The following is a 17,087-nucleotide window of genomic DNA, read 5'->3' as shown; positions in this document are numbered from 1 at the left end:
TCTTATTATATTTTTTTTTTTCAAGTTATTCTGGCACAGAAAAGAAAAAGCATTTGCAGAGGGAATTCATGCTGCAAAACGAGAGTCCCATCAGCCGATATGATAACAGGCTTCGATTTATGAAGTCTGCGTATCGGGAATCTATTGTATCCGAGAACCCATCATAAAAGAAGTCCACCATTGCCGTCCTCATCCGAATGTCCGCCGAGTGAGCCCTCCAGAATAATGGCTTGTCGCATCGTCTCTGTTAACGTTTACAAGTGAAAAAAAAGGATAAATTCGCAAGAAGATGATGTTTCTGAATCTGGGTAGAGAAGCCATTGGCGAAAGCTTGATATGACATGGGGACGGCTTACGAGTGCGCGATACCGCCAAGGTCTTAAAAATCCACCATCAGAATCCGCTTTACCAATTTGTTCTTGGGGAATTTAACTTCCACCCAGTTTAGCTCATCTGGTAGTTAATCTTGTGGAACGCATGAGATCACTCCGTCCATTAAAAAAAACAAGCAGAATTCTGATTCGGTCTTTCAAAGTTGGTTCGTAAATCACGACGCAGGAAGATTACGTCTGAACTTAGAACTCCACGGTACTCTGGATTCATATAATTTCATTGCACTTCTCTCAGAAAGAGCTAAATATGCTCATGTGTAGAACATGGTCCAGTTCTGCTGATGAGAATATTTGCGAGGCGATTTAAATGAATACAGAAGGGAAGAATGGAGGCATTTGACATTGCAATTGGATTGTAAAAGCTTTGCTTTATCGATAATGACGAGAAAATTGCAGAAAGAATTGGGAAGAAGAGGGCCAGTCGTATAAATGGCATCATCAGCATGCACCAATCTCTCCCATGTTTCGACGCCCTTTCATATCGCTTACCCACTTGGTTGCTGTTCATGGGTCCCGCCACTAGCATATCACTGATCCACCCACCCATCGTGCCACGTGGAAACCATCGTAGGTGCGGGCCCTCTGTCGTGATAGGATCTAACAGCGAGGAGAATATTCAAATGGATTCCGAGGGCCAGGTCGTGGGGCCGCCGAACCCATGAGTGGGAAGAAATTCTTAATGCGGGTATACTCACAAATACACGTCAGAGCATTTCTTCTCCTTCTTCACTTTTTTAATCTTTAATTGTGCAGAAACCAAATTATGAAAAAAGCCGTGGAGATTATAACGGATAGGACTGCCGAACTCGCATGCTGTAGTATAAATAGCTGGCCAGGGTCTCGCCTTTGGCTTAGGAGAAACCAAGAACACAAAGGGTTCTTCCTCTCCTCTCCTCTCCTCTAGCTACCCAGATTTCCTGAGTTGATTTCTCTGTTCCTTGTCTCTCTGATCTCTGGATTCCAGTGATCTGTGAACTGGTTCTTGTGGTTGAAGGGAGAAAATTGAGCTAAGAATAATGGAGAGCCAAGGATGCTATGGCAACTTCGTTCAACGGTGCAAACCGTACATAGCCATGACCTCTCTTCAGTTCGGTTATGCCGGCATGAATATTATCACCAAGGTATCCCTCAACAGAGGGATGAGCCACTACGTGCTGGTTGTTTATCGCCATGCTTTTGCTACTGCTGTCATTGCCCCATTTGCTCTCATACTTGAGAGGTAATAAATTTAGTACTTACCCGGGGAGCTTCTGCTCTCCCCTGGGTTTTGTTGTTCTTCTTCTTCGTTTCTGCAGCTGGGATTTTTTTACTGATACACCAGTTGCTCTGGGTACAGGAAGGTTCGACCCAAGATCACTTTTCCGATTTTCATGCAGATTTTCGTTCTGGGTCTTCTTGGGTTAGTATATTTTGATAAATAAGTTGATGTTTTACGATGATATTGCCCGTCATTTTGGGGCTTTAGGTAGCAATATGAATGACATGTACATAATTTGCAGGCCGGTGATCGACCAGAATTTCTACTACGCGGGGCTGAAATTCACTTCTCCGACCTTCTCCTGTGCTATGAGCAACATGCTGCCTGCCATGACATTTGTTATGGCTGTCCTCTGCAGGTGAATACCCAATTCTCCTCCATACACGTTGAGCAGTAGTCATCATCTTTTTTCCATGTTGGGGTGATGTTGGCACAGAGACGAATTATTTATTTTTCTAATATGAGGATGGGTTCTGGTTGTGATGTTCCAGGATGGAGAAGGTAGACATCAAGAAAGTGAGATGTCAAGCAAAGGTGGTGGGGACTCTAGTTACAGTGGCTGGGGCTATGCTGATGACCCTGTACAAAGGTCCCATTGTGGAGATGATCTGGTCCAGCCATATTCACCCTCGAAAATCCTACACGACCGATACTACCGGAACAACTGACAAGGAATGGTTCAAGGGCTCCATTCTTCTCATCTTCGCTACCTTGGCCTGGGCATCTTTCTTCATCCTACAGGTAAGCAGAAATTTAAAAGAAAAACCCACTTCAGATTCTCTGTAAAGAAGAAAGAATAAAAGGAATAAGGATTAGTTCATTACATTGTGTTGAAATGAAGCCAATTGGCAGAAGAAACCGGTTTCCAAACTAGATAGTTCTACAGCTTTTTTATTCGCCCAGTCATAAAGTATCTGGGGTTTTATAATGTGTTTCAGGCTATCACAATGAGGAGATACTCGGCTCAACTCTCCCTCACATCACTGGTTTGTTTCATGGGCACTCTGCAGTCCATCGCTGTTACCTTGGTCATGGAGCACAAGCCTTCAGTGTGGAACATTGGGTGGGACATGAACCTTCTTGCCGCTGCCTATGCTGTAAGTCTCTCTTCCTCGGTACTCCCTCAGCTTCTCTCCTCTCTCTGTACGAATATTTGTATTCATGTCTAATGAGATTGCATTTACATATGCAGGGAATTGTATCGTCTAGCATTGCATACTATGTGCAAGGGATAGTGATGCAGAAAAGAGGGCCAGTCTTCGTCACAGCCTTCAGTCCTCTCATGATGATTATAGTAGCTATCATGGGTTCTCTCATTCTTGCAGAAAAGATCTACTTGGGAGGGTAACTTCCTCAAACTGTTTTCATCACAGCATATTTAAACAAAAAAAAAAAAATATTAAAAGGAAGTTACAGCAAAAACAGCTCAAAATGTAGAGAACCATATACGGTTCCATGGATTATTCCTTCATTAGATCTCTCACCAATATAAAAATGAACAAAATTCTGCTTTCTTTCTTTCCCCTGTTGAAGAAAAAACAAGCTACCACTTCTAATTTCCTTCTCGGTAAATACATCACCATCAAAGCAGAATAAAAGCAGAACAGCTGACAATTTTCCTCTTCCCTGTGCAGAATCCTTGGAGGGATCTTAATAGTCGCAGGGCTTTACTCAGTCCTCTGGGGCAAATACAAGGAGCACAAAGAGAAAGAAGCCATTGAGATACCAGAACCCGTGAAGGATGGTGAAGAAAATGGAGTCGCCGGGATGATTGATGACATTGAATCCAGCAACGTCGAGCAGAAGAAAGCCAAAGCCAACAAGACCTGCGCCTTGGAGGAGGCCATTACAGTCACTGTTGACGTCCCCGCCCCTGAGCAATCAATGAGAGCAGAGGTACCCATCAAAGGCAACAAATGATTTATGCTACAAGTAGAGACGAGAGAAGTTCAAGGGATTAGGGAGGGCATTTTTTGTCGTTTCCATTTCTACTTTTCTTGCCCTGTTTTTTTTTCTTCTTCTGTAACTAGACTTTGTTTTGTTCATGTATGGTTCTAAAGATCTGAAGGAAAAGAACAGTTTGAGAGAATCTCAATATGCTGTCGTTGCTTGCGAACTTTGTTTCTCTTTTTTCAAGAATAATATATAAAAGTAAAAATATTAGAAATTTCACTTGTAGACATGACAAGAAAGATGTATCGTTTTCTTTCATACCCACCGATAAATGGCTCATATGGATTCATCTCCACAGTGAATGGTGCTGCTGGTAGTAGACAATTCAACTACGTCAGCCATCTCAAAATAATACCTAAATTTTTTATTTATTAAAATTTTAATTGAATGGAGAGATCTATTTAATATAAATTAATTCTAAATTTATTGTAAAAATTTTACTTGTACAAATAATTATAAAGAACCACTTGAATCCTGATAAGTTCATTCATATTCTCTGGCATCAGCTGCCCGAAGCCACCTTCAGTCTCTTGAAATTTAATACTTATCTCAATTAAGAATAGTTTATATAGATGTACAATTCGAAAGATTATGCGCTTATTACTTAGAATAACTTTGACTAGTCATTTTGGGTGGTGGATCTTAACCCAACTTAACCTAATTTCACAATCTTAACTGACTCTTACTAGGCCTAGAAGCCCCTTAAGATGGGATGATGATTGGGTTCTTCACTTGGGTGACAGAAATCTAAAATGGTTCCACAGAACAAGAAGAGCTCAAGGCATCATCACAAAAGGACAGATGGTATCCTTTGTTTTCCAGTCACAGAAACAGCAACTCTCCTCCTGATTTGAGCTCATCAGTATTTATGGTTCTGAAAATGATCTAAAGCTGTAATTTTCTCTTCTGTTTTTCCCATTGGGAAGTAGAACAAACAAGTTGAGATGGTTGAGTCCAACTTGATGATTGATCCCAGTGGAATGCTTCCGATACAGCACACAACAGAGCCGACATCAAAGTTTTAGTAAAAGCCATGTGCAGAAAATAGAGCAGCCGCTCCACTTGCAAAGTTCTCCACCAAGTCTGAACATGAGTGTCCTCATGTTCTTCCTGCAGCTTCTCTGTCAGAACGGACCCTTTTAAGTTCTGATCCTGAAATGCCTTCAGATTATTCATTTATTTGATGAAGATAAGATCAGCTCTATTTTCAGCTTAATCCGATTACAATTGTTGATTGAACCTTCATACCCAGAATCTCAGTCAGTGGTTATGGTAACCATGAAATAATGAGAGCAGGAAACGCAAAAAGAAAAGATAAAGAATTAAAAATGAAAGTTTCGAATCCAACGTGTGTCATAGAAGGAATTTTTGCTGGGAAGCAGACAGTTTTTTAAGCGGAAAAACTGAGATTCTGTGGCCATTTGCAGCAATCTGAGTGGCCAAGTTGGTGTACAAGTTCCTGAGATGGGATACCGCCCTTCACTTGAGTTGTTGCATTCCGTCTCCTTCACCTTCAAGTACCTAAAATTCCAAACATCGAATTGATTCATGTGGCTGTTGATTCCACATCTGAGGTTAGATACCTCTAGGATCATTTAGATCTGGATAGATCAACAAATTAATGTGATGTTGTTGTCTCTGTGATGCTTTTCAATACTTGTTTTAAATTACTAAAGTTTTGAAATGCTTATATTCCTCAACTTCAATTGTGTATCTAATTCGCTTTCACTTTTTGCTTTTCTGAGAAGAGAGATTATACATTTACACTTTGTCTTGGGAAACTCTTTTAGTTTTGTTTTTTATTCTGGGAATTTGATCTTTGGTCAATCATGAGAATCCAAGAGTGGGAAGTGCCTCAGTGGCCATCTCAATGCATTTGTGTCTATAGGGGACTGCATCGATGTGGTGGTAGTGGGAGGACCAGACATGGCTGCCCTCTTAAGTGAGATAAAAGATCAGCTATTATGTTCTCCAGAAGAACAGCAGTTTTCTCAGTCATTTCCTCTTGTCTAGCCATCTTGGGAACTGAAGTTGAAGCCTCCTCTTATGATTTGAAGGCTACACATCATCCGTTGTCAGGAACACAGATCGATCTCATCATCAATGGTGCCTCTTCATGCCTTCAAATTCATCACCAGAAAATTATTGGTTGTCTTTCACTTAAAGCAGAGGTGACATATTTGGGAATTGCTAATCCTTAAGCTCAAAATGGATATTCATGTCACAAAAACAAAGTGGTCTTCCACCATTCTCCCCTTCCAGGATTTCATTTCTTTGTCCTTAATGCTGCAAGGGGGACCTGAGATGTTGAAGTGAGCATCATTTCTTCCTTTCATGGAGGCCAAGTATATTGTGTGGTACTAATACTACACAGAACCCATTCAAGCAGAGAAAGAAAACCCTGAGATGGTGAAGTTCACAATTTACTAATGGAAGATATCATTAAACATTTGAAAGTCATTAACAGTTATTGGATCGTGACATGAGCATACAAGTCACCTAGAAAGCAAAGGCTAATCTGCATGGACATCACTAAGGGAAGAAAACATGGGTATGATTATGCAACATCGATTCTTCACATATCTAAGATCTTTCTTCTATCTCCTCTTTGCTTTTTAAACATGGGTATGATTATGCAACATCGATTCTCCACATATCTAAGATCTTTCTTCTATCTTCTCTTTGCTTTTTTTATTTCTGAAACTTTCTCTTTTGACATTTATCCTATTAGTAGGAGACACTCAACAGAGAAAATCAGGATGAAGATCCCCCCACTAATCAGTATTTTGTTCTCTATCTTCAATAATTTCATCAATTGTTTCCTGCTTTCTTTACTTCACCTTAGACATTCTTTTAATCCAAGATTTACCTTCCTAGTGTTGGTAAAAAAGGTGAAGAAATACAGCAAAGCAACAGGAGAAAATTTAAAAAGATAAAAAAAAAAAATGAAATCAAAACAAATATAATACGTGAATACTTGGAGTCAATCAGTGGGTAGGTTGACAATGATTAGCATTTAGGTTGCCAATTTGTTTGTTTCCGAACTGCTTTCACAGGAATATTGCTACTTGTCTTCACCAAGAGTCAAGTTTCAAGCAAAAAATATCAGTCGGTGTGGTTCGTTTTTGCACAAAGAAACCCATCAAACCACACTTTTCAGTTTTATTTTTATTACAGTGCCCATAATTCCACTGAGCTATTTCTATCTCCTTAGATTTTGCTTTCTTTCCATCTTAATGGGTGCAGGATTTACGGAAGGAAAACCATGGGAAAATCCCTTGATTTTGATCGAGAATGATTTCCTTCTAAATAGTTGCTTTCTAAACATACCCATGAGGGAAGGGAGAGACCATTAAGTTCTGTGGATATTGTGAATGGTTGTTCCTGAGTTCAAGTGGGTATATGTCATCAAACTGAAAAGGCGAATCCACTGCATAGTTAGTGTGTGCTTGCGCACAAGCATGATTTCAATATTATTATTATTAAGGGTATTGCACATCCATCACGCTTAGCATCTTTGGGGAAAATATAGCATCACTTTATCCCTTTACAGCCAACCAGGAACCTGGCACTTGAAACATTCCGGGGAGAGTTGGTTCAGTTTTCAAGTGCTGTTTGGAGTGAGTGACGCAATCATTTGGAGCAGAAACAATTTGGGACAAGTTCACATCCTTCTGACATCATCTAGAGCAATATGGGGATTATGCATTACTTTTGTAGAATTCGTATCAAGATGAAGATCTTTCTATTTTACTTTTTGTTCTCTTTCTTTGTTCCTTTTCTTTCTTTCTTTGTTCTTTCTTTTCTTAATGTCTAAACGCGAAGATAAGCGTCAGTTGTTACTAGTCCACTAGAGTTCTGGGACGAATAGTGCACCAGATGGAAGCTGCGATCAGAACAAGTTAAACTAAAGAAAGTGGATTCATCGTTCTCAACAGTAGTACGTTCAGTCAAACAGTGAACTTCCCTCTCCGTGTTTCTGAGTCGGGACTGAACATGACAAGTGAACAGCTTTCCATTCTGTTATAGAAACTTCTGCTACAGAGAAGCCGACATGGCATATCAGAAAACGATAAAAGTTTGGTGTATCTGTGATTGGATATGAAAGAAAAGATGAGGTGATGTCCAGTCATGGATGGGACTGGTAGAACAAGCAGTGGCAAGCTGGAAGAGGGCAGCAGGGAAAGAAATTTCTCCCCATATAAACGACGGAGGCCGGCAGGCATCTGGCAGTGCCGAAACCACTCGCAGCGTGTCTCGTGGAAGACGATGCGTCTTCACATCATTGCTCTGATTCTGCTCCCTATGAATAATGTTATCATCACTCTTATTTCGTTTTGGCTTTTCTTTGAGACGACTTGCCAGAAATGATTTGAAGAATCATTAGAAAATATTGCATAATCCCTAGAAAAGGCTCAAACTTACATTAATTCAAATGGATAATTGGATAATTGGATGAACTGCTCGAATACATAGTCAATTTTATCATTTAGTAACAAGGCGTTTGATACTTGCTTTAGAGACCAATGCTGCCAAGAAAAAGATCCAAAACAGGCTTTATAATAGGTACAGTAAAGACCTCACAAGGAGAGATTTGAACAGTGTTCAGTCCAAATTAACAGGATAGTTTTATCTGCTGGGACAAAAACCTCAAAATATCTACTTGATGGATGTCTTCTTCTGACATACATTCTTTACTCTTTTATGGGCATGCCAAGCCCCTGTAACACCTCAAAATTTCCAGATATTAACTCAGGCCAACCAAAAAGAAAATGAAAAGAATGGATTATTTTACAAATTGGGATTAGAAGCTAGAGAGGCAAACACCAATAAGATTAGTTTATGTAATCTGTATGCTGAAGAAAATGCTCGTAGGGCGTTCCGTTAAGGATCTTGTACACATCCTGCCAGTTATCAACTTGTTCAAGTGGGGGTCTTGTGTGAATTTTCACTTGCCTGCTCTTTAACTTTCTCACAGGAACACCCAGAAATTCTTGAACATTGGATAACGTCTGCACTTGGATACAAGAATAGCAAAATGAGTATAGATGCAAGGAAAAATGATGGCTTGGTTGTATCTTGCATTGCTTTCTATTTAGCAAGCTAATAAAGCAAAATTATAATATAATTTCCAGTTTGTGCAGAAATTTAGAAGTATTTAAAAGCACCATGCTGCTAAGAGTTGTCTAGACGTCAAAAGAGAATGTTCTCATACACTGAACCAATTTTATCACGCTCTAGTTACTTCTTTCAGTAACAGAGAAGAAGCACTACCTGTTGGTTACTGAGAATATCTTCATAATACGTGATTATGTTACGAGTAGAGTTGAAGTAGAGCAAAGAATCGGCCATCATTCGCTCAGCACGACTGAGATTTGGTACCAAGGTGGCAACATTAATTACAGGCTTGAATTGTGCCAGCACCTCGGCCTGCAAAGAGTTAGTCAGGATAATAAATCAGAAAAAGCTTCTCTAGATTTGAAGAATCTAACATGCGCTAGTGAAAAGATACAAAAGACAAGAATTTTTTTTAAAGACTTGTTAAAGTATTCCTAGGCACAAAATAAAGTGTAATATCTCACATCTAGGAGCGATCCATCACTTTTATTGTCCTGATTGATTCTTACTTTTGACCAGTCAATTAAATGTATAAATTTGCTCCACATCAAAAAACCATGTCACAGCTATTATTACATGCCTACTAAGAGTCATTTTTATCTTGGACCTTGTCTCTAAACTACTAAGCTAGTGCATGCACTTAAAAAACATGATTGTGAACATTTTTTATAATAAAAGTTACTCTGACACTTCTCAAAGGAAGCAAACTGAGTGAAAAAAAAGTGAATTCAAGTACTTAACCCACTGAAAGGTTTAGCAATTAGCTCATTAAAGATGATAAATACAACCTGCTACCAATGGACTGAAATTTCAGCATGTATACAAGCACAGACACACTCACAGAGAGAGAGAGAGAGAGAGAGAGAGAGAGAGAGAGACCTCTTCTTTTGAATGCACATGAGACTTGTGAGTTCCATTGAGAAGCTTGGCATGTCTATCATATGCATTGGCCAACAAAGAGATGAGTCTCCTCAAAAGGTTTCTTCGAAACAGAAAAATAACTGAAACCCTCTTCCAATTAAAATAATCAACAATTTCACTGTGATAGTCCATCACAGCCTGTGTAAATAAGCAACAAGAAATCATAAATTAATCACGAAACTGATAAAAGTCAATGAAAGATAACAGGATCACAATTTTGCATAATTAAGAGGAATATAGAGATGGAACCCAAAATTAACTCCAAAGGTTCAGCATTCACCTAATGCAGAAGATTATGCACAAACGGAATACTAGTATAATCTACATAATTATCTAATATGAATAAAAATACAAAGATAAAATTCCGATGATGCACTCACTTGATTCAGCATCCACTTAAATCCAACAGCAGCCACACATTCATTTTTTGCAGCACTGCTGAACCAATCCAAACTATAAACCATATCTAATGTCTTCAAAATAGTTGAAATATTAGCTCTCCTTTCTTTTACGGAAAATATTTCTCCATTTGAGCTAATATTGGGGTGGCTATTCAGCAAAGTTTCAAACCACCCACTTCCAGATCTTTGCATCGACAAAATAGCAAAGAACCGAACAGGAGTACATGCACATTCATCCCTGTCAGAGTCAAATGGAAGAATTAGAACTTCAAAATAAGGAACAAAAATTTGTGTACTACAAAGTTGACTGCACAGAGAGAGAGAGAGAGAGAGAGAGAAACCTTCTATAAGTTTTTGGTTGAGGAAAATGAACATCAAGGGCATCTGTTGTTGAGATGGAAGACATGTTACAGTGGGTTTTTGACTTCCTGAAAGTAGAATTGATCTTCTTTGGGTTCATCTGTCCAGTTACTTGTTTTAAACAGACATAGCAAATATAAACACCAATTGTGGTAACAAAGGTAAGAAGTATCCCACGTAGTAGAAAAGGTGATCTCTTTGATGAAATTACAGTCTGCAGACATGAAGCAAATGTAATCAGAAGTTTGTTATGGTTCTTACTCATTAAAATATAATATATTTTTGAAAAATAAAAGAAGAAACAGTTGAGGAATCCATGCACAATACCATTTCTCCAGCAATGAAAAGTTAGAAATTAGATAATAATGTAATCCAAATCCTCAATCTCATTCCAAACCAGCTTAGCTCCCACGATGATCTCTTTATTGCTATCATCAGTACAGTCTTGAAAGAAGAGATCTCCAACTTTGAAGTTCATTCGCACAATTGTTTCTGAGAATAAATGCGACAGAAGCATGTGTTAAGCAATCTTCCAAACAGAAATCTTCTTTTACCCTAAAAAGATCAGATGTCAAGACTCTAGCCTAAACTAAATAACCAATAGAAATAATCAAAATACAAAATCATGGAACAAAACAATGATGGTTGACAAAATTTTCCTGACAAACATACTTACAGCATTCATGTGCAGTTTCAGAGTACATTTCCAATTAAAAGCATTGGGCATAAAGCAGCAAAAGAAATTCAAACTTTTTTGTGTGAAAGGAAATGGAACTTGGAGATCTCACTACTGGATAAGATCTAAAACATTGGGCATAACCAACATTCCATGGATTTGGCTAGTATTTTTTATTTTATTTTTTTGAGGACAACAAGAAAAGAATTCTATTAAAAAGGCCCAAGAAGGGCAAAGGGTACAAGAGAGGCACGATATACAAGCACAAGGAGAAACAAGGATATTAAAAAACTGAAACAACAAGGCAGCCAATGAGGAGAAAAGAACCCAAAGAAACATAAAATCATAAAATCATAAAGGGAGGGAAATGCCGAAAACGAGTTGATGGCGGCTGACTCCCTCCCTTGCTAAGATCGCTGCCATTCCATTGCCGCTCCGAAGAATATGCAGCCATACAGATTGATCTGGCTCTACTGATGTCTTGGATCTCATCTATATACTCCAAGAAACATTCAGGATGGGCCTTCTTGCCCAAGACCCAATAAATAACCATTTGAAAATCACCTTTGACTACTAAACAGTCGAAGTATAATCTGAGGCCCTAAACACTGCCATTGTGGACTCACACTGCCCAAAAGGCACAGAGTAAACAAGAAGAACCATGCCCTCCAAGTTCCCTAACCTCATCCCCACCACCCACGCGCCTAAGATTCCCCCTAAAGCTTCCATCAAAATTAAGTTTTAACCAACACTCTGAAGGAGGGCACAGGCAGTCAGCTGGACAATGCAATGCAAGGCCGAGTTGACGATTGATTGGCCAATTCCATATGATTACTAAACTAGGGAGATAGGATATATCTTCTACTTTGCTTGCCCAAAATAGTATGCTAAGCATTGTTTTTCAATTTCCTCCTAGAGAAATTTGCTTACCTTCAAAAACTCTTCTATTGCACTCATTCCACACATTCCAGAAGCCAATGCTCATGGATTCAATTACTGATAAGCTTACATCACAATTTTCTTCATTATTAAAGCCTGCAATGCAGTTGAGTGGCCCATTGGCAAACCCCCTGAAAATTACCTAAACGACCTCTCTTTTATAATGGTTTCAGTTTCCTTCTAAATTTTTTCCTAATATTCGTGTGATTAGGTGCTTTGTCTGAAATTGATTAAGATAAACAGAGAATCTAATAGTGAGCAAAATAAGAAGAAATGTTGAAGAAGTAACACGTATGGGACTTTGTGTTCCATAAATAAGCATCATAAGATTAGTTCTCCTGACACAGCAACATTACGTATAGGACCCTGCATCTAAAACATTTCATAGTAGTCTCTCAGTAGAACATAGAGAAGGCAAGAGACATTTTTCCAAGATTTAATAATCCAATATATAAACAATATGTCATTTCGCTAGCTAATGCAAGTCTGAAATGAAAACAACTCAGTTAAGACTTCATTATTTTGTTGTGACAGAGAATAGGTGGATACTTGGATTGGCACAAGCTTCACAATTTTCAGAGCATTTTTTTCCCAGGTATAGAAAAATAGCCCTATGTTCCCTAAAGAATCCCTAAAGCCATTTCATCATATGTTGTCACATAAGAAAAGCATCTCATTTATAAACTACATTAATTTTTAAAAATTAATTAATTAATTAATTAATCAGAGTTCAGACAGCTCTGTAGCTGCTCCTTTTCTCAAAGAACTCTTTAGCACATCAACATCCAGATCTTCTGCTTTCCGTGGAAGCATCAGCACCATTATTCAAACCACGTTAAGAGAGTGAGAATGAGAGAGATGGAGAGACAGAGAATAAAAAGATAAAAAACAATAGGCAGAAAAACAGCCCTAACATACATAAAATAACTGGATTCCAATGGGAAGGAATCACCCACAACGATGTGTTGTAAAGTAACCCCTAACCTAGCTAGAGAATCAGCAATACAATTAGCACTTCTCACAATATAATTCCCAACTATAGTCATGCGAGATCTCCTTCCACAATTGAAAAGGGTTGGCCTCTCTTTCAACTTGATGTGAAGAATGTCTTTCTATATGGTGATCTACATGAAGAAGTATATGGAGCAACCTCTAGGATATGTTGCTCAGGAGGAAACAGGAAAGGTGTATAAGCTGCAGAAGGCTATTTATGGACTTAAACAGAGTCCACGGCCCTGGTTTGAAAAGTTTAGTGTTGTGGTATTACAGTTTGGGTTCTATAGGAACCATTGTTATCATTCCATATTCCTACCTAAAAGGAAGATTGGTATGGTAGTTTTGGTTGTCTATATAGATGACATTGTGTTATCTGGTGAAGATCTTGATGGTATTACACAAGTTAAACAATATCTAGCCACACGTTTCCAGACAAAGGATTTTGGCTCTCTCAAGTACTTCCTTGCCATTGAAGTTGCTCACACCAAGTGAGGTATTGTTTTTTCTCAGAGAAAATATATATTGGATATGTTACAAGAGTATAGTTTATTAGGTGCTAAACCCATAGACACCCCCATGGAAGTTAATCATAATCTGCATGACACCCAGGGTCCTACACTCAAGGATAAAACTCAATACCGACGATTAGTAGTTAAACTGATCTATGCTAAAATTACAAAGCAAGATATCTCATTTGTCGTAGGTGTGTGTGTGTGTGTGTGTGTCATAGGACAAAAACTTCGTGCACCAATCGTGAGCAAGGTGAAGAAGCGCTTGCTTTTGGGCATTAAGGATGGCAAACACCCTATGCTTACCTACACCCTCTTTTTTAAAATCCCAATCATCCAACAAGAAATTAAGTTAATACATCTCCATACAACAATATTCAACCTTCTAGAGACACTTCTGAACTGCTAAGGTTACAATGTCAGTAAGGGCGGCTGCCGCTTTAATTTCTGAAGTGGCATCCAGAGTGGCTACTCCACATCCTGTACCTTTTCGTAAGTGAAAAGGAAGGTCAATAGTCATTGGACTGTTGGGGGAATTAGAATCTCCCGAGGGATCACCCACAAAAAGATGTACCAGGAGGACCAGCTCAAGAACAATTCGTCAAACACCCATATATGTTTGGTGGCCTGGACAGGGTCACCCACCCTCATACAACAGGGGTGTGTGTGTATGAGAGAAGAGAGAGAGAGTATTCATCTTCTCACTTTCTAAATATCATCATAGAGAGGGACTCCACATATGTTATTCATGGGGCTGCAGGGAAAACTAAGCCTCCATGGAGGTTAAGTTACACATTTGAGGAAATTACAGATCTCCACTCCACTCCTCCACTTTGGCAGATTGAGTGGAGACACACCAAGATCAGCACATGGCCTTTATAATTTTCTAGCTAAGGAAGGAATCTCTGCGGGCAGCTAGCCATGGGGAACTACTTCCCCTTGTAATTTGTGGATATCTTCCCTGTTCTACTATGCATTTTTTTTCCTTTGCTTTCAATAAAAAGCCTTCGCTATTTTTGAAAAAAAAAAAAAAAATCATCTCCAACCATACAGATTCATGCAGCCAGGTTTTTTAGGCTCTTCCTCCAATTGTGTAATCAAGAAATCTTACACCAACGTATATACCAGGGACTGGGTAAAACTAATTGACAGGATCAGACATCTTCCCTAGGGTTGGAAGAGATGAGAAGAACTAGTACGAGAGACTCATAATATCTACTCTAGAGAGCACTCTAGGAGCTTTCTCCCAGAGACCTTAGTTATTAGGCGAGTGATCTCATATACATAGTCAATTTTCCAACACGACTAACACATCAACAATCTGATGGTGGCTTGTCATGAGCAGATATCTACATTACAGGCAATCAGACCATAGATGTGCAAACCTATAATCAAGTGCCTTAAGTTCGTGTTAAACAACAACTTCAACAACTCAAACTTTATGCAAAGAAATTATTGAACAAAATCAATTCAAATGGAGTCATTGGTAAGTAAACTTTCGACTCATTAAGCAGGGAATTTTTTTCAACTTAGTGTGTGCTAAAGTAGATGATATAGTGATAATTAATGACCCTAGAGATGACGAGAGCATAAAAGCAGAAAAAGGAAGGGAAGCCGTAGTTTCCAGAGGTTGCAAGGATTGACTAGTTCATAAAAGGTGTTTTCTTTTTCTTTTTCTTTTTTTACTGACATGATTATTTATTTAGCTAATCTCAAATTTTAAAATACCATCACATTTTATGTACAGCAGTTCTCAAATTTTGAATCCTCAAGCACATCGTGCAACACTTTTAAGAGAACTAAGAAATCTCCTCCCAAAAATTAATAAAATCTTTCCATCTAAACAACAGTATTCAACACGACACCACTATAACATGATTATAAAAAATTGAGACTAATTTAATGCTTATAACCGTTAAACAGCATCATAAAGTACCAAAAAGGCTATCAAAATGCCAATCATCTGCCGCTCTGTCCCATAGTTTTGTCAAAACTACACAATATCTCCCCCAAATGAGCAAAACTCTCCCATCTCAACCACAAAATTCACTAAAAGAACACCATGCCAACATGATCAAAATGTAACAAATGCACACCTCTGTATCAAAATCCAAACTTAAACAACCGAAAGCAAAGCAGCAAACAGGCTCTACCTTCCCAACAACCATACAGAACAGCAGAATTCCTTATCTCCCCGATGCACCCGTCCACAGTTAAAAAACACAAGGCATTGTCCAAGCCAAGGGCACATATTTATTCACTTAAAAGTCACAGAAAACGAAATTCAATCAAAATTAAGAACGGAGGAACGTTACAGTGTTACAGTAGTACCTGATAACACTTCCAACCGACACAATAAGAAGATCAGAATCCGAAATCCAGGTACAACAGCACCCACTGCAAAAAAGACGAAGTAGATGAAGACAGCGAGAGAAAGTAACAGCAGAGGAAAAAAAAATCACTTTTTGCACCAGAAAGAGTGAAACGGAGAGGCGTCTGTTACGAAGGAAGCGAGAGGCGAGAGTGAAGGAGAGAAAGAAAGACAATCGTCACGTGTCCACCGGCAGGTGAATCGTGTGACGAATAAATGGTCGCCAGCGCGTTCACGTTCTTGAGTATCTCCGTCGACAGTGAAAAAAGGCTAAAGTGGGCCCATTTAATTTGGTAAAGTGCAGCCGTCATTTCAATCGACCGAATAGTCGCCCCCAGTGACGCCGCCAATCACGTTTCCCTGCCGTTGAATATCCTATCCGGGCGCACGGCGTGAACGATCGGGGAAAGGCGACGTGAGAATTGTTCAATTGGGTTCGGTGAAGGAAAGTAAAAAGTAAATTGGGATGCCTATTGCCTACTCTTAAGTTTAACCGGACCTGGTTGCCAAATGCTCCCAGAGATGGTCCCTTGCCTCAAAGTTTACCAAAACCTAAAGAGGAAAAGTGCCACCATATCCCGACTCCATGAAATTAAAATGCAAGGGATCCATCACAGCCCATAAATACACACAAAAGATTAGTATGGTTTTCTAATCCATCTTCGTTGAAAAATTTTACTTAGTAAAAGTTTTTAACCAGAAAATTATTTCCAAAAAATATTAGGCTCTAATGGTCTATAGACATGTATTTTTACTAGAAATATGTTTTTAACTTTTCCTAAAGAAAACACTAATAGGGCCTAAGGGGGGATGAATTTTCCAACAGAAACTCTCTAAACAACCCATTTAAGGAGGTTCCCACATTTTCAAGGGGATCTCCTTTCTAATTCCAATACCTAACGTTAACGTTAAAAGTTAGATTTAAGTGATTTTGGTGGGAGAGGGGTGAATTATAAATTTTTAAATATTTATACCAAATGATAATTATGCCCCTCTATAAAGAGGAATGGAGGTTGGACTCAAATGTTGTTGTAGGTGACTTTTATTCTTAATTTTATTTGTTTATAAGAATGTTATTAATTTCTATTATATTTATAAGAATACTATTATTTTTAAAAATATATATATAATTAGATCAACATGAATACATAGGATAATTGAGTAGTTAGGTTGTCGCTTAGTGGTCTCAGGCG

The 17,087-nt window shown here is 38.7% G+C and overlaps 2 protein-coding genes across 4 annotated transcripts; one reads left to right on the top strand and one right to left on the bottom strand.

The window, feature by feature from the left end:
- The first annotated feature begins 1,408 nt into the window (after positions 1-1,408).
- Positions 1,409-3,570, top strand: LOC137955190 (WAT1-related protein At5g07050-like). Its single transcript, XM_068802058.1, has 7 exons — positions 1,409-1,611; positions 1,729-1,791; positions 1,892-2,008; positions 2,142-2,391; positions 2,589-2,747; positions 2,843-2,994; positions 3,285-3,570. The coding sequence occupies exons 1-7, from the start codon at positions 1,409-1,411 to the stop codon at positions 3,568-3,570; spliced, it is 1,230 nt and encodes a 409-aa protein (XP_068658159.1).
- A 4,563-nt stretch (positions 3,571-8,133) lies between these two features.
- On the bottom strand, positions 8,134-16,028 carry LOC137956071 (uncharacterized). 3 transcript variants are annotated; one of them, XM_068803383.1, is made up of 7 exons: positions 15,855-16,028; positions 10,731-10,895; positions 10,385-10,617; positions 10,023-10,281; positions 9,601-9,780; positions 8,878-9,033; positions 8,134-8,615 (listed from the first exon to the last, which is right to left on the bottom strand). In XM_068803383.1, exons 2-7 carry the CDS (start codon positions 10,731-10,733, stop codon positions 8,439-8,441), a joined length of 1,008 nt encoding a protein of 335 aa, XP_068659484.1. In that variant the 5' UTR covers positions 10,734-10,895; positions 15,855-16,028; the 3' UTR covers positions 8,134-8,438. The 3 variants fall into 3 exon arrangements, with proteins under 3 accessions (XP_068659484.1, XP_068659485.1, XP_068659486.1); XM_068803384.1 differs by lacking the exon at positions 15,855-16,028 and adding an exon at positions 15,677-15,763; XM_068803385.1 differs by having other exon boundaries at positions 8,475-8,620.
- Between the last annotated feature and the right edge of the window lie 1,059 nt (positions 16,029-17,087).

Source organism: Aristolochia californica, unplaced genomic scaffold (genome assembly GCF_029961685.1).
Source record: "Aristolochia californica isolate CCGP_79_NKW_82.1479 unplaced genomic scaffold, dmAriCali1.0.hap1 SCAF_2, whole genome shotgun sequence".
In the NCBI taxonomy this organism is placed as follows: Eukaryota; Viridiplantae; Streptophyta; class Magnoliopsida; order Piperales; family Aristolochiaceae; genus Aristolochia; species Aristolochia californica.
Note: the sequence above shows the minus strand (reverse complement) of the source record. Positions and strands in the feature narration are given on the sequence as shown.

What these genes read in the sequence shown, in the direction of transcription:
- LOC137955190 (XM_068802058.1), top strand. Translation starts at nt 1,409, where the DNA reads ATGGAGAGCCAAGGATGCTATGGCAACTTCGTTCAACGGTGCAAACCG. An exon ending in CATCTTTCTTCATCCTACAG is followed by an intron (nt 2,392 to 2,588) that starts GTAAGCAGAAAT and finishes AATGTGTTTCAG; the next exon opens with GCTATCACAATGAGGAGATA. An exon ending in TTCTTGCCGCTGCCTATGCT is followed by an intron (nt 2,748 to 2,842) that starts GTAAGTCTCTCT and finishes TTACATATGCAG; the next exon opens with GGAATTGTATCGTCTAGCAT.
- LOC137956071 (XM_068803383.1), bottom strand. An exon ending in CAACCAAAAACTTATAGAAG is followed by an intron (nt 10,282 to 10,384) that starts GTTTCTCTCTCT and finishes TGACTCTGACAG; the next exon opens with GGATGAATGTGCATGTACTC. An exon ending in ATGTGCATTCAAAAGAAGAG is followed by an intron (nt 9,034 to 9,600) that starts GTCTCTCTCTCT and finishes AACTCTTTGCAG; the next exon opens with GCCGAGGTGCTGGCACAATT.